General features: G+C 43.5%; 1 protein-coding gene across 1 annotated transcript in view; it reads left to right on the forward strand.

Annotated features, from left to right (window-relative positions):
- Positions 1-17,131, forward strand: part of LOC145409677 (uncharacterized) — a 39,756-nt gene extending 22,625 nt beyond the window's left edge. Inside the window, exons 2-4 of the mRNA XM_080280028.1 lie at positions 15,385-15,469; positions 16,066-16,212; positions 16,999-17,131. Coding sequence (XP_080136154.1) covers positions 15,385-15,469; positions 16,066-16,212; positions 16,999-17,122 — 356 coding nt within the window. The 3' untranslated portion in view covers positions 17,123-17,131. The remainder of the gene's footprint in view (positions 1-15,384; positions 15,470-16,065; positions 16,213-16,998) is intronic.
- Positions 17,132-22,367: the final 5,236 nt, after the last annotated feature.

Genomic DNA, 22,367 nt, shown 5'->3' on the forward strand with positions numbered 1-22,367 from the left:
TTTATGTAATTCTTTTACAAATAATGTCATACTCCTGTTACGTGCACAATACAACTCACTTCCTGCCACCTTCTTCTGACATTCAGTCCACTGATATGCTGCACTTTTTCTACCTCCACGCGAGTTTATTCAGAAGTGGCGAGACCCGGAGTGCAAAGAATTCTTCCAAAGTTAACTAAATCGTTTGAAAATAACAAGAAATTATTCAGGCAAGTATAAATTTACTTTACGCGGGAGCCTCAGGTCCCTTTTGTTACCGCAATTGGTGTGGTGTGGTTTGGTGTGGAAAGGTTGTTTTGTGTGGTGTGGAAGGGTGGTTTTGTGTGCTACTGTGTGGTGTGGAAGGGTGGTTTTGTGGGGTTTTGTGTGGTGGAGTGGGTGGTTTTGTATGGTGCAGTATGGCGCGGGAGAGTGATTTTGTGTCGTGTGACAGGGTGATGTGTGGTGTGGTGTGGCGTGGGAGAGAGATTTTGTGTGGTGTGCTGTGGTGTTGTGTGGTGCGGTGTGGCAGGGTAATTTTGTGTAATGTAGTGTGGTGTGGTGTTGAAGGGTGATTTTGTGAGATGTAGTTAGGTGTGGTGTGGTGTGGGAGGGAGTCATTTTGTGTGATGTAGTTTCGTGTGAGAGTGAATTTGCATGATGTGTTGTGCGTTGGTGAGTTTGTGTGGTGTGGTGTGGAGTGGGAGGGCGATGTTGTGTGGTGTGGAGTGGGAGGGCGATGTTGTGTGGTGTAGTGTGGGAGTGTAATATTGTGTGATGTACTATGGATACATAAGTATCGGTGCACAGGGGCTGCGATGCCTGCCGAAAAGGTTAGAACAATTGCTGACATTACCTACGTCTCATTGTGTATCATCAGTGTCTGCCTATATAAACGTTACATTTACTATATGTTTGCAAGAGGATATTGCTAGTTGGCGATATACGCCTCCCGACATCAGGGCTACCAACGTGTGGTAGAGGGATACTAATATTTCAGTGACCTTCTTTCTGTGGTCCAAAATGTTTCACGCATGTTGTGCACTGATACTTTTGTGACCCAGTGTACTTTTGTGTGGTGTGGTGTGGGAGGATGATTTTGTGTGGTGTGGTGTGGTGTGGGAGTGTGATTTTGTGTGGTGTGGTGTGTTGTGGGAAGATGATTTTTTTGTGATGTGTGCGTTGGTGTGTTTGTGTGGTGTGGTAGGGAGTGGGAGAGTGGTTTTCTGTGAGGTTTGGGCGTGTGAATTTGTGTGGTGTGATGTTGAAGGGTGATTTTTGTGGTGTGGTGTGGTCTGGGAGTGATTTTATGTGATGTGCTGTGGGAGGGTTATTTTGTGTGGAGCGGTGTGATATGGATGAGATTCTATATGATGTAGTGGGGCATGGTAATTTTGTGTTGTTTGGGAAGGTAGTATTGTATGGGTGTGCTGTGGTGTAGAATGGTGATTTTTGCGGTAAGGTTTGGGCGGATGAAACTGTGACGTGGTGTGGCTTTGACCAAGTTGCTAATATCTACAGAAATGATACACCTCACTTCAGAAATTCGTCACTGAGAGACACACAGCGTTGCGCCTAATGTTGCTCGCGCATCTAATATTAAGTTAACTGCTGGAAGGGGTTAAGGTCCATCCACACGGTCAACTTTCAACACATTCCTTTCACTTTAACTTGGCCTAAATTTAACAAATCTCTCTTTCCTAACTACTGAGCTTTAACCCGTCACATACCGAGCTATTTCGCACCTTCGACACCCCCCAATCCCGAGCTATTTTGGATTTTTTTTTTTTAAACCTCCGCTTTTGGTGAGAAACATCGAAAATTCATAGACAAATCGCTCACCTGAGGTTTAAAATACTCGATACAGGTAGCAGTACCTCCTTACCTTACTGGGTTTTCTATCAGGCTGGCTCCAAAGAAAACGAGTTCTATGGGAGGGAAACTATTCCACACCACTCATAAACGGTATTTATTTATTTGGTACGAATTTATATGTAGTACGAGAGTATATTGGTTTTCAAACAGTAATATAGGCATTATAAGCATTGTTTCACTCACTAACTCATCAACATACCTGACCTTTTTTTGGCGACATTACCTGATCATCATTTCTGACTGTTTCTTGCTCTAATGCTATGTAAACTTTGTCCTCCACATTGTCATCGATTGGGGAATCACTCTGGCCCTGAATGTCTTTATTGGCAAGGTCACTGGTAACAGGTGAATTGCCAAGACAATGGTGCGTGGGGGGGGAGGTTATGTGGTGTAAGGCATTGTCCCTGCCTGCCATCTTCCAGAGGAATAAAGGAAGGTGTCCCATGTATACGTATGAAAAATCACGAGCAAAAATTGAAAATTGTGCAAATTATGAACTTTGCAATTGCCCAAAGTACCAGTACGTCGACGGGACTAGCTGTGACAAAATGTTGCAACGTACCCATACATTGATGGGATGCCTCGGGTTGATAAAAGATTAACATAGTATCATGGCGACAGTCACGATGAAATGGTACAGAATGAAGGCAGAATGGCAATACTGTTCTGCTCTCTATCTGACTGTACAAAAAATACGCCAGAAAGGAACAACAATCTCTGCCAGCCTACGGTGAAAGAGCTATAATGGCACCAGAGTGTGGTAATGGAGAATGCGGGTAAAATTATGGTGTAGACGTGGTGAACTGAAGCACCATCCCTGATTCTTTATTAATTCTTCGAAATTGATAAGTGACATCCTCACACACCACAGAGACTCACTCCTATCTCATATCGAAGGGTCATCGAACTTTATGCAACCACGACAAAGTATTCAAGTTGTGGGAGGGGCACAGTTCCGTCAGGTGAAAACAAACCGACTATAGTAACCAAAGAGACTCATTCCTACCTCATAACGAAGGTAGTAGTACTTGTTCCCTAGGCGTTCTGGCCGAACAGCCCCAAGTCCCTTAGGAAGGCCATGGCCGAGACCGGGCTTTCCCACAGAGCTTTCAAAGAGTGTATGTTGTGTTGTTGGCATAGGTGATTGTGTGCAATGCAGTCTTCCATAATGTGCTTAATAGTATGGGGTGCTGTGTTGCATCCTGGACAGGCATCAGCGACGGAGTCATCCAGCCTCTTCTGGTAGCTTAAGAGGGCTGGATGGTGCCCACATCTCAGCCTGGCCAGGTGGACCCTGTCCTCACGAGAAAGATAGGATTCAGAAGGGTGGATGTCAGGAGGCCGTGCATGCAGCTGTGTGTTGTCTTTAAGTGGCTGATTGGACCGGCGAGTGATCTGAGTATGGATATGCTTCTAGATGATGGTCTGAGGTGGGCGAGGGGGGAGAGATGACAGTATTTGTGTATGGTATCGTGTACTGGGTGATGTTTTGATGTTCCTTGGTGTGGGTGGATGTGCTGCCATGTACTGTAGTGGATGTTGTGGGTTTGTGGAGGCTGCAGCAAGAAACTGGGTGCCTCTCATGTCTAGGTGATCCTTGACATTGAGGACTTTGGTTTCTTGATGTAGGTGGTCTGTGGGTGTAGTAGTTGTGCAGCCTATGATTATTTTTAGGGCCTTGTTCTGTATGGTTTGTAGAGTGTTGTAGTGTGTTTTGATGAGGTTAGAAGCCCAGGCATGGCTTGCATAATTCATCACTGAACGTATGTATTGTTTGTATACTATGGTGGTGGTTTCTTTGTTGTGTCCGAATGTTGTATGGGCAAGTGACCTCAAGCCATTGAGTCTTGGTGTTATTTTATTTTTAATGTTTGTGTTGTGTTGTTTAAATGACATTGATGTATATTATGTTAAACCAAGGATTTTGTGTGTGTGTGTGTGTGTGTGTGTGTGTGTGTGTGTGTGTGTGTGTGTGTGTGTGTGTGTGTGTGTGTGTGTGTGTGTGGTAAGGGAGTGTTGTTTATGGTGAGGTGTGGGATGTGACTGTGTTCTGCTGTCCAGTTTGTGAGAATAGTCACTGTAGATTTGGCTGGGGCTATTTTGAGCCTGTTTGTGGTGAGCCTTTCGGGTAGTGTGTTCAAGTAAGGTTGAATGATGTGTGCAGCTGTGTTTGCGTTTTGGTGCGCACATGTAAGTGTTATATCATCTGCATAGGAAGCTATGTGTATCTGTGGTGTGTGGGGTGTGGGTACGTCGTGCATGTATAGGTTTAAGAGTGTAGGGGACAAAACAGATCCTTGGGGGAGGCAATTTGTGAAGTTTCTGATGTTAGAAGACTGACCGGCAAATGTTACGTGTGCACGTCTGCCTGCTAAGTAGTTTGCCCACCGTCTTTTTGTGTTATTGTGCATGTTTGTGTTGAGTATTTTGTTTGTGAGGTTGTAGGGGATGGCATCAAAAGGTTTGCTAATGTCTAGTGTGATTAGGATTGTTCTGTGTGGTGGCCTAGCTGAATTCATGCCATCGAAAACTCTCTGTGTAAGTTCTGTAAGAAGGGTGTTTGTGGAGTGTAGTGGCCTAAAGCCATGTTGTGACTGGGCTATGGGAATGTGAGGTGTACTAGTTGTAGTACCAGTCGTTCAGTGACTTCAGAGGGGGTGCAGAGGAGTGTGATGGGGCGGTGTAAGGAAGGTAACGTGGGGTCTTTGTTGGGTTTAGGGATAGTGATGATATTGCCATGCTTCCAGATGTTGGGTATTATGTTGTGTGAGTAGCTGTAGTTTGATATGTTGGTGAGTGCTTGTATGCCTTGTGGTCCTAAGTGTTTAAGGTGGAAATCGCTTATGGTGTCTGGTCCACAGGCAGATGAGTGCTTAAGGTTGTTAATGATGTGCTTCCTCTGGTTGTAAGTGAAAGGTGCGTGGTCTGGGTCTGTGGGAAACTGTCTCTTACGTCGGATGATACGTCTGTCTTCGGGATGGGTGTTTAGATGGCTGACTTGTGAAAAGTGATTGATGAGAGTGTTTGCTTGTTGTTTGTTTGAGAGTGTGGTGTCTGTTGTTGTGATGGCAGCGTGTGATTATGTGGTGGTGCTGTTGGAAAGTGTGATGCTGTTTAGTGTTTTGTAGAGTTTGCTGATGTTTGTGTTGGGGTCAAGTGTTTGGAGGTAATTTTTCCAGTTTAGTGTTTGATGTTCTGATGTTTTATTGTTTATTTCAGTGTTGAGTTCTTGTATTTGTTGTACGGTGTCTTGTGTATGGGGTGTTGGGGAGTGTCGCAGTGTGTCCCGTTGTCTGATGAGGCCTTGAATTTCTGGTGTGAAGTTGGGGTTGTGTCTCTTTCTGTTGCCTCTAGGGATGTGTCTTTTGTCTACGTTTTGTATAATTGTATTGAAAGTGTGCACAGCGGTGTTGATGTTTGTGATGGGTGTACTGTTTAGTGTTTCGAGATGTTGTTCTGTTTCAGTTACAAAGGCCTCCCAGTTGGCTCTCTTATAATTAGTGTATGTGTGTTTGTGGCCAGCTGGGGTGATTCTGGTTTTGGTAGTGATGATGATTGGGAGGTGATCAGAATCTAGGGTTTTGACCCTAGCAGAAGGTGATGTCTGGAGATGATGGGAGGAAGAGGGCTTGGTGTGGGATATGGGTATGTTGGTCTAGACTGTTTAGTATGAAAAGGTGGTCCGTCTGGGATTGTAGTACCAGCCCTCTGTCTGTAGGTTGATCTACCTACTGGATTTGCAACTTACAATTCAAGTAGTGGGAGTGACCAGTTCCGTCAAGTGAACACAAACTGATTATGCAACGAGAGATAATAATTCCAACCTCATAACTACGTCTCACCTAATTTCATGCAGCCGTGATTACAGTAGTTGCTCAAGTTGTGAGAGTGACACAGTTCCGTCAGGTGAACACAAACCGGCTACAGTGATCTGATCGTGTGGGCGAGCCGCAACTCTATATTATATATATATATATATATATATATATATATATATATATATATATATATATATATATATATATATATATATATATACTGTAGTCTTTTTTCTCCTGGCTACTCCCTCAACTTGAATTCTCAGTCATTCTTGCATGAAATGGGCCGTAGTGATGAGGTAGGGATGAATCTCCTTGGTTACAATCAGGTCTACCCTCACATCAGTGTTCACTTATCCATGAACTGAGCTGAAAGGGGCTGGGGTATTCGTTGGCTTAGAACAAATCCTTTTATGGCGTGATTGACAACGGGGTAGTTGTTGTTGTTGCTGTTGTTAACACCATCACCACCACCAACACCAGCACCACCACCAACACCATCACCACCACCAACACCTTCACCACCACCAACACCAGCACCACCACCAACACCAGCACCACCACCAACATCTGCAGCAACGACAGCAACAACAACAACAACTGCAACGACAACAGCAGCAGCAACAACAACACGAACAACAACGACAACAACTAGCACATCAGCGTTGAAGTTGTCATACTCAAGCACTCCACCATTCTCTTTTGAGGGATAGGAAGAGTTGAGGAACGTTTGTTATAACCGGGTCACACCGCTAACTGGTTATACTGGTGATACGTCGAGAAGGTGTCTCTCTTCAACTCCTGAATTAGAGTGAAAATGATGTATGGTTGCATTTACTATACCCTAGCAGGCTAACATGATCACTGGAGAACGGTCCACTGGCTTTTTGGTAAATCTTGATAGTTCGTTAGCCGGCCGCTCCCTGGCAAAGCGATCATGTTGGACAGATGACTACCTAGCCAGACAATGGGAATCATCATAACAGACCTGTCAACAAAATACAAGTTAAATCACAGGTATTATTTTGCAATTACACCCAACCAACGAAAATTGAAATTATGTTCACCATTTAGTCTTTGTATTTTAAGCAGTTTTTCTTCTCCATTTAGTCTTTGTATTTTAAGCAGTTTTTCCTCTACACACATCGGCCGTAAATGCACGTTTCAGAAATTATCGGGAGTAATAAGGAGGGAAGGAGGGCTGTCCAGCTCGTAAAGTTACAGTAGGTCAGATTGGGTTGAGTTGGGGTAATTTAGGCTAGGCGAGGTTTGATGAGTTAATTTTGACGTAAAAGTTATAAAAGACAGAAATACGAGCTGGAGATTCACTCCAGCCTTGTTACGTACTATGTACGTAAAACAGAATTTGCGGCTACTCACACAACATAATACCCAACATCTGGAAGAATGGCATTATCATCACTATCCCTAAACCCAACAAAGACCCCACGTTACCTTCCTCACACCGCCCCTTCACACTCCTCTGCACCCCCTGCAAAGTCACTAAACGACTGGTACAGTTGCCTCAGAGAGTTCCAATACCCCCTGTGTTACCTCCTGTCAAGATGTGGCAACATCGCAGTAGTAGCGTAACTATCTATGAATGAACGGCCATTGGTCTGACGAGACCAATGGCCTTTCATTCATAGATAGTTACGCTACTACTATGATGTTGCCACATCTTGACAGGAGGTAACACAGGGGGTATTGGAACTCTTTGAGGCAACTGTACTACAACTAGTTACACCTCACATTCCCCTAGCCCAGTCACAACATGGCTTTAGGCCACTACACTCCACAAACACCCTTCTTACAAAACTTACACAGAGAGTTTTCGATGGCATGAATTCAGCTAGGCCACCACACAGAACACTCCTAAGCACACTAGACATTAGAAAAGCTTTTGATGCCATCCCCCGCCACTACCTCACAAACAAAATACTCAACACAAACATGCACAATAACACAAAGAGATGGCTGGCACTCTACTTAGCAGACAGATGTGCACGCGTAACATTTGCCGGTCAGTCTTCTAACATCAGAAACTTCACAAATGGCATCCCCAAGGATCTGTTTTGTCCCCTGCACTCTTTAACCTATACATGCACGACATACCCACACCCCACACACCACAGATACACATAGCTTCCTATGCAGATGATATAACACTTACATGCACGCAGCAAAACGCAAACACAGCTGCACACATCATTCAACCTTACCTCAACACACTACACGAATAGTTCCCCACAAACAGGCTCAAAATAGCCCCAGCCAAATCTACAGTGACTATTCTCACAAACTGGACAGCAGAACAGTCACATCCCACACCTCACCATAAACAACACTCCCCTACAACACACACACACACACACACACACACACACACACACACACACACACACACACAAAATCCTTGGTTTAACATAATATACATCAATGTCATTTAAACAACACATCACAAACATTAAAAATAAAATAACACCAAGACTCAATGCTTTGAGGTCACTCGCTCATACAACATTCGGACACAACAAAGAAACCACCACCACAGTATACAAACAATACATACGTTCAGTGATGAATTATGCAAGCCCTGCCTGGGCTTCTAACCTCACCAAAACACACTACAACACTCTACAGATCATATAGAACAAGGTCCTAAAAATAATCACAGGCTGCACAACTACTACACCCACAGACCACCTGCATCAAGAAACCAAAGTCCTCAATGTCAAGGATCACCTAGACATGAGAGGCACCCAGTTTCTTGCTGCAGCCTCCACAAACCCACAACATCCACTATATTACATGGCAGCACATCCACCCACACCAAGGAACATCAAAACAACACCCAGCACACGATACAATACACAAATACTGTCATCTCTCCCCCCTTGCCCACCTCAGACCATCTTCCAGAAGCATATTCACACTCACATCATTCGCCGCTCCATTCAGTCACATAAAGACAACACACAGCTGCATGCACAGCCTCCTGACATCCACCCTTCTGAATCCTATCTCCCTCATGAGGACAGGGTCCACCTGGCCAGGCTGAGATATGGGCACCATCCAGCCCTCTTAAGCTACCAAAAGAGGCTGGATTACTCCGTCACTGATGCCTGTCCAGGATGCAACACAGCACCCCATACTAATAAGCACATTATGGAAGACTGCATTGCACACCATCACCTACACCAACAACACAACATACACTCTTTGAGAGCTCTGTGGGAAAGCCCGGTCTCGTCCATGCCCTTCCTAAGGGACTCGAGGCTGTTCGGCCAGACTGCCTAGGGAAGAACAACTACTACTACTACAGCATTTGCGACAAATGTCTATAGCAGAAAACGTGCTCAGAATTGCTTAGTTCAGTAATGAGCATATCAATTTCAGCTTCGTTTCATTGAATGTAATTTCGAAATACCACCTTCAGTCCTTGTGGGAAATTTGTTACGTTGGCTTCATAACTGGTATCTTACTCCTTGAGACAAAAGTATCACAAAAGAAAACAGTCTTATATTTGCAAGTAAATGAAAAAAGAAGTTTTATTTTTAACATAAAGTACTAGCAGACAGTACAGTTACACCGACATTTTTTAGGCTTGACGAAAGTACTGCAGGAGGAAGTCTTGGGAAGTCAACTGCGTCCATTAAGGTTTGTCATTTACTGCACGCATTAATATAGTGCCACCACAGTACACAACGTCTTCCATTTTAGCTATTATTTTTTTGATAATAGACAAAGCGATCGAAGCAATAGATCGTTCTCTTTCACCCATGGCCTGACAAGTACCGATTCCCGTCTAGGCAGGCAATGGGCTCATGATTGGCATCGTTGAACATATCCTATGTAAAAACTCCTTTTCAGTCGCGGTGTCAGTGTGGCCAAGAGCCACGACAATATCCCCTCTAGATGTCCTTGCCAAGACGATTTTGTGGTGGAAGGGCTGTAAGGGTTAGAAGCTCACTTCAGCCTAGGTGAGGAGTGGGTGTCAGTTAGTTGATCCCCTAAGGCTGGGGCTCGAGATATTACGGAACTTTGAATATCTTCAGTCACCTATTGAGGAATAAATAAATGTTACCTCTTAAATTTTTACATGAAGTTAATAATGCAGCCACTTTCCTACCATCTTTCCACAGTCCAGGAGGTTACCAAACAGGGCCTGTGTATGTAACTGCCAACAATACATTACGGTTCAAGTTCGCATCTCTCTTCATCCTCACGCCAACATTCAGCTACGCAAACGATGTAGATATGGGTGCTGGATCTTCTACCACCATATCCGTCCCATTTAAAGGTTTGTTCCAGCTGTATATAGTAAGTAGCCATTATACTGTAAATACACTTTCTTGCAACGTATAATGTTCCACTGCTACCTATACAGCCAATTTTACGCGTTCTCTGTAATACACAGTATTAGCTGTTGGGATAAGGGTGAGGTATTTTGGCATTCACAGATCCCGCAAACCTACCAATAGCAGCGTAGGCAAGGTGGGGCCAAGCCCTTTTCTGTGGGGCACTATAGGTTTACTATGGACGTGTGTTATTTTGATGTCAACTTTACAGCCGTGCTAGCAATGGTATATGCAGGTCAGGTGCTACAATGCTTTTACTCTAACTTGACCCATATATTTTTCATTTGCAGCAAATTTCATGTAGCTCAGTGGCAGCAAAACCTTGTTTAATGGTTCTGCATCCTTTCAATAGCACTTCTTCGTGATTAGCGTCATATCCTGGTGTAAATCGACTGCTAAAACCCAGTACTCAACATACAGTAGAGAGGTAGCAGTTGTAAGCCAAGTTTAAGTAAAAGTAGCATAGTTGAAACTATACACGATTTTTTAAACATTGTAATCAAAGCTACACTAATGTATATATATATATATATATATATATATATATATATATATATATATATATATATATATATATATATATATATATATATATATATATATATATATATATATATATATATATATATGTGTGTGTGTGTGTGTGTGTGTGTGTGTGTGTGTGTGTGTCGTGAAATGCTGAAGTATGGGGGAGAGATAGTAGTAAAATGGATGTGGAAGATGTGCAGATTGGCCTGGGAGGAAGGTACAGTTCCGGAGGATCGGAAGTCAGGTATAATTATTCCCTTGTACAAAAGAAAAGGGGAAAAAGAAGTGTGTGGTAATCATAGGGGCATTTGTCTTCTTAGTATAATAGGAAAAGTGTATGGTAGGATACTTATTGACAGAGTTAGAGAAAGAACAGAGAAATTAGTTGGAGAAGAACAGGGAGGCTTTAGGAAAGGAAGAGGTTGTGTAGATCAGATATTCATTCTTAGATCTTTAGTGGAAAAGTTTCTAGAGAAGGAAAAGAAGTTGTATGCGGCTTTCATGGATTTGGAGAAAGCATATGACAGGGTGGATAGACAAGGATTGTGGAAAGTATTAAGAATATATGGAGTAGATGGGAAGTTGTTGAATGCTGTGAAGAGTATGTATGATGGTGCTAAGGCTGCAGTGCGTGTGGATGGTGAATTGAGTGAATTTTTTTCTTTTAAGGTTGGGTTGAAACAGGGATGTCATGCCTCCATGGTTATTCAATCTGTACATGGATGGGGTAATAAAAGACGTACAAGGTAAGGTAGTGGATGTTGGAATGGCTCTGGTGAGAGAGGGTAGTGTTTGGAAACTCCCTGTACTGTTGTTTTCAGATGATACTGTGTTGTACGTTTAAGTACTTGGGTAGTGTGATGAGTAAGGATCGAGGTTTGCAGGGTGAAGTGCTTGAAAGGGTACAGCAGGGAAGAAAGGTTGCTGGTTCCTTGAAAGCAGTGATAAGAAAAAGGGAAGTGAGCATGGAAGTGAAAAAGTTACTACATGACAGTATTGTGATACCTACTCTAACGTATGGAAGTGAAGCTTGGACGTTGTTGGAAGGGCACAAGTCAAGAGTGAGAGCAGTGGAAATGAGTTATTTAAGAGGAGCCTGTGGAGTCACATGGAGAGACAGGCTGACAAATGAGGATATAAAGAAGCGTTGTGGTGTGGAGGTGGATGTGATAGGAAGCGTTAGGAGGAATACCCTGAGGTGTTTGGCCATGTGGAGAGGATGGAGGGTGAAAGACTGACGAAGAGAGTGTATGTGAGTGAGGTGGAGGAGGAGAGAGGGAGGGGGAGCCCGAAGATGAGATGGAGGGATGGGGTGGAGAGGTATATGAGAGAGGGGGGTGTGAGTTGGGAGCAGGGCAGTGAAATGGAAGGGGACAGGGCGACGTGGAGGCGATTTGTTTGTGACCACCCCGATCGAGATTGAGGCGTCTGGCAATATATATAGATAGATAGATAGATAGATGGATTTTATATATATATATATATATATATATATATATTTTATATATATATATATATATATATATATATATATATGTGTGTGTGTGTGTGTGTGTGTGTGTGTATCTATATATATAACAGACTTCAGCTCAGATTAGGAGGCTATGAAGTGCTGCATCAAAAACTCAATGATCCATCACTGCCAGATGTGCAACAAACATTGCCTAGTGCGATAATCTGGCCAGTGCGATGAACAATAACATGCATTCAATATATTTAATAACTAATGACTATTTACTAGAACTGTCTTTAAGAAATTATCGTTGATTGGGAGGACCTCAGGCAGCATTTCTTTTATTTTCCCCGGAATGATTATTGCTTCATGGCCGGGAGCCATCGGAATGTGCCTTGCGCATTCTCTCGGGCATGGAAGCATACATTCCTTTCTCATATCCTTTGACTAATGCAAGAAAGCCTTGGTTTAATCACGCATGTTCTAATGCTGTCAGCAACAAGGAGAGGGCCTATAAAAGGTGCTGGAGCCAACCCACCCCTGAATCACATCTTTTACACGTTTCCGCCCGGAATCGTGCTAAGTCTGTTCTTCGCTCTCCGTAATAAATGCTCTCAACACTCCAACTCGAATTCTTCCCACTCCTTCTGGCACCTTACCAAAAACCTTGCTAACAACTTTACCTCATCATCCTTCTCTCCTCTTTTCTACTCTGATGGCTCTGTAGTTATTTCATCTACTGATAAAGCAGATCTCTTCGCTCAGACTTTCTCCTCCAATTCCACCTTAGACGATTCCGGTGCTGTTCCTCCGTCACTTTCCCCCTCTGACTTCCTCATGGCTGACATTAAAATTTCTTCAGCTAATGTATTTTCTGCCATCACAGGCCTCAATACTAACAAGGCATATGGGACTGATGGAGTCCCTCCTGTTGTTCTCAAGAACTGTGCTTCTGCGCTTACACCCTGCATAGGCAAACTCCTTTGCCTTTTTTTATCAACTTGTACCTTTCCTTCTAGCAGGAAGTTTGCTCTCATTCAGCCAGTCCCAAAGAAGGGTGACCATTCTCAATCCTCTATCGTCCAATTGCTTTAACATCCTGTATCTCAACAGTATTCGAGTCAGTTCTTAATATCACAACCTTCTTTCTGATTGTCAGTATGGGTTCCATCAGGGACGATCCACTGGCGATCTTCTCACCTACCTTTGAGACTCCTGGTCATCCTCCTTTCTGGACTTTGGCGAAAGCTTTGCCATTGCTCTTGACATCTCAAAGGCTTTCCATCGAGTTCGGCATAAATCTATAATTTCCAAACTGCACTCTTGCGGTTTCTATCCTTTTATAATGTGCCTTCATCTCCAGCTTCCTTTTTGGTTGTTCTATAGCCACTGTTGTAGAAGGCCATCGTTCTTCTCCTAAATCTATCAACAATGGTGTTCCTCAGGGCTCTGTCCTATCACCAACTCTCTTCCTTTTATTCATGAATGACCTTTTAAGCTGTACATCTAACCCTATCCACTCATATGCTGATGACTCCACCCTTCACCTTTCCATTTGGTTCCCGCAACGCCCATCTCAGCAGTTACTTCAACAAACAGGGGATGAGGCTATGGCACACCTAATGTCTGACTTGGCTCATATCTCTGACTGGGGTAAAAATAATCTTGTTTTTAATATTAAGCATCAAGAACTCAGTTCTTACACCTATCAACGCAACAAAATCTTCCACAGGTATACCCACTGATGTTTAATAATATTCAGCTTAATCCTGCATCATCCTTGAACATGCTTGGGGCTTCATTTACTCGGGACTTGTCTTGGAAAGATCACATTACATCTCTTGTAAAATCTGCTTCCAAGAGATTAGGTGTGCTAAGCCGACTCCGTTCCTTCTTTACCCCTGACAATTGTTGACTCTATACAGGGGTTTTATTCGCCCCTGCGTGAAGTACAACTCTCATGTTTGGGGAGGTTCCCCACATACAGCTATTCTCAATAGAGTGGAGTCAAAGGCTTTTCGTCTCATTAAACTCTCCTCCTCTTACTGACTCCCTTCAACCTCTGTCTCTTTGCCGCACTGTTGCATCTTCATCTCTTTCCTATTGTTACTTCAGTGGTCACTGCTCCTCTGAACTGTCTGCATGCATTCCTCCACCTCTACGACGGGCGAGTAGCAGCAAACTCTCATCCCTTTTCTGTCCAACTCTCTAATGCAAGAGTTAACCGTTACTCCCAGTCCTTCATTTATGCAACAGGTCAACTCTGGAACTGTCTCCATGTCTGTATTTTCTGCTTCCTATGATCTCCAGCTCTTCAAGCGCAGTATGTCCAGGCATCTCGAAATGATTGGATCTTGAATTTGGCTCTCTCTTGTATTTTGCTTTTCTCTTGGAGGGAACAGTTATTGCGGGCTCGATGCCTTTGGTTCCTTCTTCCTCACATAAAAAATATAAAAAAATCAACTATCACATTGACTCTCATTGTCTGTTGCCAGTATGATCTCACTGAAATATCAAAGTAATTGGTAAGTGTTGTGAATAAATATTTCTATTAAGCTACAAACGGTGATAATTGTTTTAATGAAAGTTATTTCTTTTGTTTCCATTGCATTAATTTTATAAAATGAATTCAGTGTAATATATGGGAAATACTTTGCATATTTCTACTATACATGGTGATTTTAGTTTCAGTGAAATTTATTTCTTTTGTTTCTAATGCATTGTTTATAAATGTTGCTTTCAGATTTATTATAGGAAATATACCTTGAACAAACGTAATTCATATTAATGTGTATTCTTATATGTTCATGCTATTATTTTTTATTTAAACTGGAGGACTGGGTGTAGTTTTTAACAAGTTCAAAACATTTGGCTCGCCAGCTGAGTAACAGCATTTTCTGCTCCTAGTCCATCCAAGGTGACCGGCCCCTGATATAACACTGATCCAATGAGAATTAAGTGAAATATACAATGTAACTGCACGTGGAAAAATCACACTTTCGTGAAATATGGACTATGTAAGAGGATCAATATCAGAGTCTGTTATACACGCGTAGCTACGCCAGTGTCAAATGATCTTACAAGATTTTTGTTGTCTTTGGGCGTGAGATTTCTTGCGCTCTGAAAGTTTTTAACCCCTTCAGTCCGATGACATACCTTCACATTTATTGTTACCAGCAGACCAGTTTTTCAGTCTAAGACAGATCTTTAGTAGTGAAGGAGTTAATCAAGACTATGCATAACCTTTCCAGTTCCAAACGTCTCTTCAGATCTGAGTTAATCCGTCTGGAAGTATCAGTAACAACGTATAACACGTCATCGGACTGAAATTTATATATTTTTCAATGCTAACCAAATATGGTGTTTGCAGTTAACCTGGACGAATTGGGACAGATCTCAGACGCCAACGCTTCTAACCCGGTGACAGAAGGGGAGGAGAATGCAGAAGGGCAGAGGTGAGGTGGGGAGGAAACGGGGGAAAGAGGGAGAGGACGAGGGGAGGGAAGAGCAGTGAGGAAGGAAAGCAGAAAGAAGAGGAAGGGAAGGTAGTTGAGGGGTGTGGGGAGGGCGAAAGGAAGAGAAGGAAGAGGGAGGAGGGGAAAGGATAGGGAAGATGAAACGGAAAAGTGGGGTGAGGGAAAACTACAAAGGAGGGGAGGAAAGGAGGGATAGAGGAAGAGGGAAGAAGGGGAAGGAGGAAGGAGGGAGAACAGGGCTCAAGAAGGGGAATAGGTATGATTGGATGGAATGGAGAAGGTAGAATAGGGAAAATTTATAGGATAAAATTGGGATGAAAAGGGAGGAAGATGTGGGCGCAGGGAGTGGCAAATGGGGGAGGAGAGAGAGAGACAGAAGGAAGCGTTGGAAAGGGAGTTAGAATATCCGATATGAGAGTATTCAAGGAAAAAAGAAAGAGAGAGGTATTGTCAGGAAGGAGACGGAGGGAAGTAATGCAAGACGGCTAGTGGCAATATCTCAAACCTGTGTTGCATATTCCCTTTAAACATATTCTTAATATCGTCCAATTTCACGCCCAGTTTCACACCTACAGAGATACGCTGTATCGCCTGATGGAAACGGTGGTGGACATGAGCGGGCTGGATGGTCGGGCGTGTTTGTTAAGGCTTATCTGTGAGACTGCACGAAGCCCTATTCAGAATGGAGGATTTCTGGGAGAAATTTTACAGCTATTGCTAAGGTAGGTTGTTTACTTTCTCTGATGATGATGATGATGATGATGACTTCCCTCTCTCTCTCTCTCTCTCTCTCTCTCTCTCTCTCTCTCTCTCTTTATGTCTATGTGATAAGGCTTATCTGTGACGCCACGAAGCCCGGTACAGAACGGGATATTTCTCTGAAAGGCTTTACAGCTATTCTTTCAGTAGGTAAATTATTATATTTGCCAAACTGATAATATATTGTTACAGTTTCCGAGGAAAAAAACTGCTTTGCATTGTTCTTGGTTTCATTTTCGTTCTTTTTACCAAGGCTCGGTGTCACGGCCTGGGGCATTTATACCTGAGCCGATTGAGCAAAAAATTATTAATACGTATGGCACCCGGGCCTGGTGTTTGTAGACACCTTCCATTAAGGTTTTAAACATGATTTTATGGCCCCCCAAAAGGTAAGACTATAGGGGCTCGACCACCAGACGGCATATCATCCATCCTAACAGAGACGTGTTCTCCTCAGCCTTGAGCCCAATTAAGGTCCAGGGCGAGTTCAGTTCGAACATGCTCTCTAACTTGTTATACGTGCCCAAGAGAAGAAAGACCTTGTGCTTAGTCTGTATGGGGTTACTGTGCAAGAAACAAACCTTGGGAAACACACAGTATCTGCTCACAAATGTTGTCTCTTTAGTTCTTCACCCTACCCTCCCTCCCCCCCTCCCTTTCTCTCTCTCTCTCTCTCTCTCTCTCTCTCTCTCTCTCTCTCCTCCCATCCCCACCTTACTTTCTAATACTAATTTCTGTTGTTATTTCAGCCCGCACCATTCGAACAGCGCAGGCCTGAAGGAATATATAGCAGCCGAACAAGATGGAAAGCTTGGCGAACCATCTGCTTGTATCACTTATCATAAAAAATGCCCTTACTCGTTCTTCTCTTAACGCTTCAACCCGACGACGTCTTCCTTATTTACGAACCTTAAAGGAGATTTTTCCATGCGAGAGATTAAAAATATTCTACATTTCCTGTAAGAGGTCTCTCCCATGCTGCATATGGCTGCCTTGTGGTAACTGTAATAAAATATAAAAGATTCGTCACTGCAATGTAAATGTATCTCCCTCCCTCCCTGCATCTCTCTCTCTCTCTCTCTCTCTCTCTCTCTCTCTCTCTCTCTCTCTCTCTCTCTCTCTCTCTCTCTCTCTCTCCTTATAGCACTTATATTATTATTATTATTGTATTCGTTGTTATCGCATTTAAATGATGTATTATTTATACTATTTATTTTATATTCTAGTTTATATATATATATATATATATATATATATATATATATATATATATATATATATATACAGCTTTTAGATAATAAAATGTATCAGTCATTTAGATTTCTTAATATGTATCCTTATTATTTTGTTTTATCAGCAACCACACCTTCTCTTCCTAATTGAGACACAGCTGTCTGAGAACACTGAGAGCAAACCCTTCTCTGTATCCTCCTACTTTCTCTATACTCATTTCAAAGCCAATGGTAACTGTTGTGTATATGAACGTAACGACTTATCATGCTCTCATGTTCCTGAACTTGATTCTTCTGAATTCTCGGCTCTCTGGCTTCGGCTTTCCTGTCATTCTCAGACCAAATATATCTGTGCTATTTACTTATCCCCTAATTCCACTATGAAAAATTCTTCAACTATCTTGCTTGTACGATGGAACACATCCTATCCATTTCTCCTTTTCCTGAAATCTCCTTTCTAGGAGATTTCAATATTCACCACCACCTTTGGCTCTCCTCTCCATTCACTCATCCACCTGGTGAACAAGCCTACATTTTTTCCGTCCTTAATGACCTTAAGCAGCTTGTACAGCACCCTACCGGTATCCCTGACCGCCTTGGAGAGAGTTCCAACATATCTGACCTCTTCCTTACAACTAATCCTTCTGCTTATGCTGTAAGTCATTCCTCTCCGTTGGGCTTCTTCAATCACAATCTTATCATCTTAACCCGTCCTATCGCTCCAGTACGGCATCTGGACCCTCCAAAGAAACGTCGGTTGTAGCACTTTGGAGCTGCTGATTGGGAGGTCCTCAGGCAGTACTTCTTTGATTTTCCCTGGTGTGAAAAATATTTGATGTACACAAGTCGGTATCCTCAGCCGGGGCACCAAAATGTGAAAAATATTTAATGTATAAAAGTCGGTATCCTCAGCCGGGGCACCACAATCTCAGAAATTTCTAGTATTTTCTGATAAACAACTCGTAGGTCGCTACTCATCCCTAAAGTTGTCCTTAAGCAAATTCAAACAAGTCTCATAGGGTTAGGTGAACCATAACTTAACCTTAACTCACCTACAGTAACTATTTCTCTTCTATCTCTAGCTAATCCCCCCTTGAAGTGGCCAATTCGTAAAGGTTACTTAGCTAGTGAAGAGGGAGTGTCGGACAACTGATGACGAACAGACTGCTTTTCTGAAGTTGCTTGAGCAATCAAGTGTCCTTAAGGTGCGTATGTACAACGTGCTAGCTTGACTTTGTCTACGAGCAGAGTGCGTGAACGTGGCAGGCCCCAGTTCCTCATAGAATTTTAGGGGTGCCAACTATTAATAAATTACAGTACTAAATACAGTTTGATTACATCATGATATATACAGGGTGAATCTAACAAATTGATCTTAGTTTAATTAAACTAAAGTTAAACCAAATATTCCCTTTAACTATGTTAATATCTTAAATCCACATCTGCCTTACACGAAAACCTTTTCATCCTCGCCACGTCATCTAACGTGCAGATGCAGTTTAGGTCAGTGGAAAATTCCATATAATTACATGTATATATAATATAGTAGTTGTTCACGAGGGTTAAACGCAGTAGCATTTAATTTATCAATAACAAGAATTATTAAAGAGAACGTAATTTCTGGGTTATAAAAGCCACTTGAACAATTGACAACGGTCTCTAGTTTTCCTCTGCTTCAAACCAGGGATGACTGCTATAAAAAGTAGAGAGTGCAACTGCTCTTGGGGAAAATATTTCCCACAGTTTTGGGGCTGGGCAGAAAATGATACGCTGTATCATGTCATGTGACCCTTAGCCAGGAGTTCCCTCCATGGATCTCGAGAACCCTGTGTTGCGGCCCTTCTCAGTCACGCATCCTGACCCATTTGATCTTCACCATCCCCTGGATCCGGAGTGGCCGCTATCTCAAGGGGTACCAGTTTATCAATAGTTTTTATACTGGTATGTCCCCTACATTTTATTTTTACGAGTCTCAGCACCCCCTCTGAATCTGGGTGCGTGGAGATCACTTTAGCTAATGGCCACTAGATCTTTGTTGTTCGGTTTTTACTAAGACCACATCCCCTGTGTTTATAACAGATTTGTTGCTGGCAGCCTGAGCCCCATAAAATCTTTCTCGTAGGCTCAAAAGATATTCATCGCTTCAATGTCTATTTCAAGTATCCAACACCCTTTTCAGACGATGATATCCCTCCCGCAGATGTTGTTCTAAATCATTATTTTCTATGTTAGAATCATCAGCTTCTTCCTTGATATCCACACAAGGCATCGGATGGAGCTTCCTGCCATATAACATATAAGTTGGTGTTAAGGCCTCTAGCGAGACGCTAGTGTCATCTAGATAAGTCAGGGATCTATTATTAATCCTAGTTTCAGTTTCAGTTACTACCGTTCTTAATTCTTCTCTCGTGATCTTAGTTCTGTGTAATGTTTTCCTCAGACAGTTCTTGACAATACCAATCAATCGTTCGGTAAATCCATTTTGCCACGGAGCTCCTGGAGCCACGAACTGCCAGGAATAACTTTGGACTCCCAGCGCCGACTCAACCTTTGGGTCATTCATTATGTTCAACAGTAAAGGTGCTGCTCCAACAAAAATAGTTCCGTTGTCGATTATTAACTTGCCAGGACAAGACCTAGTGGCAAATCTTCAGAAGACATTGAGGAATGTCTCTGAGCTCAGATCTTCCGCTATTTCTAGATGGACTGCCCTTGTGTAGGCACAAGTAAATAGACAAATGTAAACTTTATGGGGAGTTTCCTCACCCGTAACAGTTATAGCCCCTATGTAGTGCACTCCTGTTACTTGGAAGGGCCGACTTACATTTACCCTATCCCTTGGTAGGGCCGGTGGTCCTGGGTAGTCGTATGGTCGTTGCTCCTACCTCCTACAAATGATGCAGTTTTTGAGATATTTTTTAATGACCTGTCTACCCTTAGGAATCCAATACCTTTCCTGAATTTGGGACAGGGTCTGCAGCACACTTCCATGGAGAGTGGAATCATGGGCTTCTTTTATAATTAGTTGTACAAAGCATCCGCTCTTGGGTAATAAAATGGGGTGTTTGGTTTGGATGGGCAAGTCAGCCTTTACCAATCGGCCCCGACATCGTATCAGACCTTTTCCGTCTACGAACAAGCCTAAATCCTTTATCAGCTTATTCCTGTTTCCAGTGCCTTGGCCTAAAAGGTTATATATTTCTCTGTAATAGTTCTTTTGTATTCTTTTCAGCCAGTATTCTAGGGCATCTAACTTCTGAAACCCCACGTTCTTATTCAAAAATTCAACAACCAATTTAGTAGTGTTTGTTATGCTGAGTGTTTTTAGGCCGACTCCTCGTACTAAAAACACTAGCTACTGAGCGGGGTCCTCTTTCCGGACCGGAAGTAAAGCACCAACAAAGGAACAGGACATAAAAACTAGGCAGCCCACCTTTAACACATCCATTACCTTAATTCTAACACCGTGACAATATTACATAGAATGATATTCTGGACAGGGGATACAGATATACAAAGTTACGTTAAGATAGCACGGGATATTCACACACACTGTAATTACACTTTACAATGGGTTAAGGTTCTATAAGTGAATGTGACTGTCTTTCATTAAAGTCCAAAAGGTCTTAGTGCACTGGTACAATAGGGACGTATAGGCTTAATGGTCCAGGGGAGGAATATTACTATAAAAGAACAGGGAGAGCAGATCACTATAATTTACTGGCTGGGCTCGGCGCGGCGACTCTCGCCTGCGCGTGCACTGGTAAGGGGGAACTCCTCTATTCTGGGCTGGGGGAACAACACTAGATTCACGGGCCCAGAATTTATAGTCTTTAATCAAGGGAAAGTAATCACGGGCACTTATAGATGGGATCCCTCTTATTCACTCTGTCACTGTATCACTATCCCTGTCTCACTTCCCCTGGTGTAGGAGGGAATGTCACTAATCTTGCCCGATTTTCTGGGGCGATATCACTCTGTCACTTTAAGGGGACCTCCGGGGGCTCTACCCGTGGCGGGAATCACCGTACCCGCTGGGGGGAGACTCGATCCGGGTCCGATCCACTGAGGCGTTGCAGGGAGACCCTCTTGCCTGGGGTCTCGACCTGTTGTAGACCCTCCTCTCTGGTCCCGTAGTCACGGTGCAGGGAGATCCTCTTGCCTGGGGTCTCGACCTGATGTAGACCCTCTTCTCAGGGTCCCGTCGTAGTGGTGCAGGGAGACCCGTCTATGTGGGGCCTCGACCTGTTGTTGTGGCCCTCAGGACTGGAGCCAAACAGGTGGAGCAGTCGTGTCTGGCGTCGGAGGGTCTGCGGCAGGAGGAAGACAGCGTTTGTAGGCTGCTGGGCTCGCCTGGGGGTCCGGAGACTGTGGAGGTCTGTCAGGGGACACGCCGTCAGGTGTGGACTGCGGCCTCGTCTCCTGCTGGTGCCTGGGGAAGACAAGAATCTCCCGGGAGTGGGAGGTAGGTCCCGACTGGGACTGGGTCTTTGCTCGGGGGACACCTTCGGGGCAACTCTCCCGGGTGGTGTCCAACTACTCCTGCAGGAGTTGGCTGAATATAGAGGACACACGGAGGCCGTGTTCTCTCTCTTACATAGGGAGGGTAGCACAGAGGCGACTCTCTCTCTTGTCTCCGACACAGCCGTGGCGCCAGGTCGATTGGCCCTGGGACCCATTATTGACTTTATACAAGGGGCTCTTACCCTTGGGGTGGCTAGGGGTGTTGGCCCCTTATAGTTCACTATTGGGCCTCCTGCCCTGTTTGTGATAGAGGGTATTTCTCCCTCGTGTTCACTAAAGGACCTCCTGTCCTGGTAGTGGCAGAGGGTATTTCTCCTTCGTGGCTCACTGTGGCAGAGGGTACTGGACCCTCGTGGCTCACC

The sequence above is a fragment of the Coenobita brevimanus genome, chromosome 82 (assembly GCF_032717465.1).
Source record: "Coenobita brevimanus isolate Jiangsu-jjx chromosome 82, ASM3271746v2, whole genome shotgun sequence".
In the NCBI taxonomy this organism is placed as follows: Eukaryota; Metazoa; Arthropoda; class Malacostraca; order Decapoda; family Coenobitidae; genus Coenobita; species Coenobita brevimanus.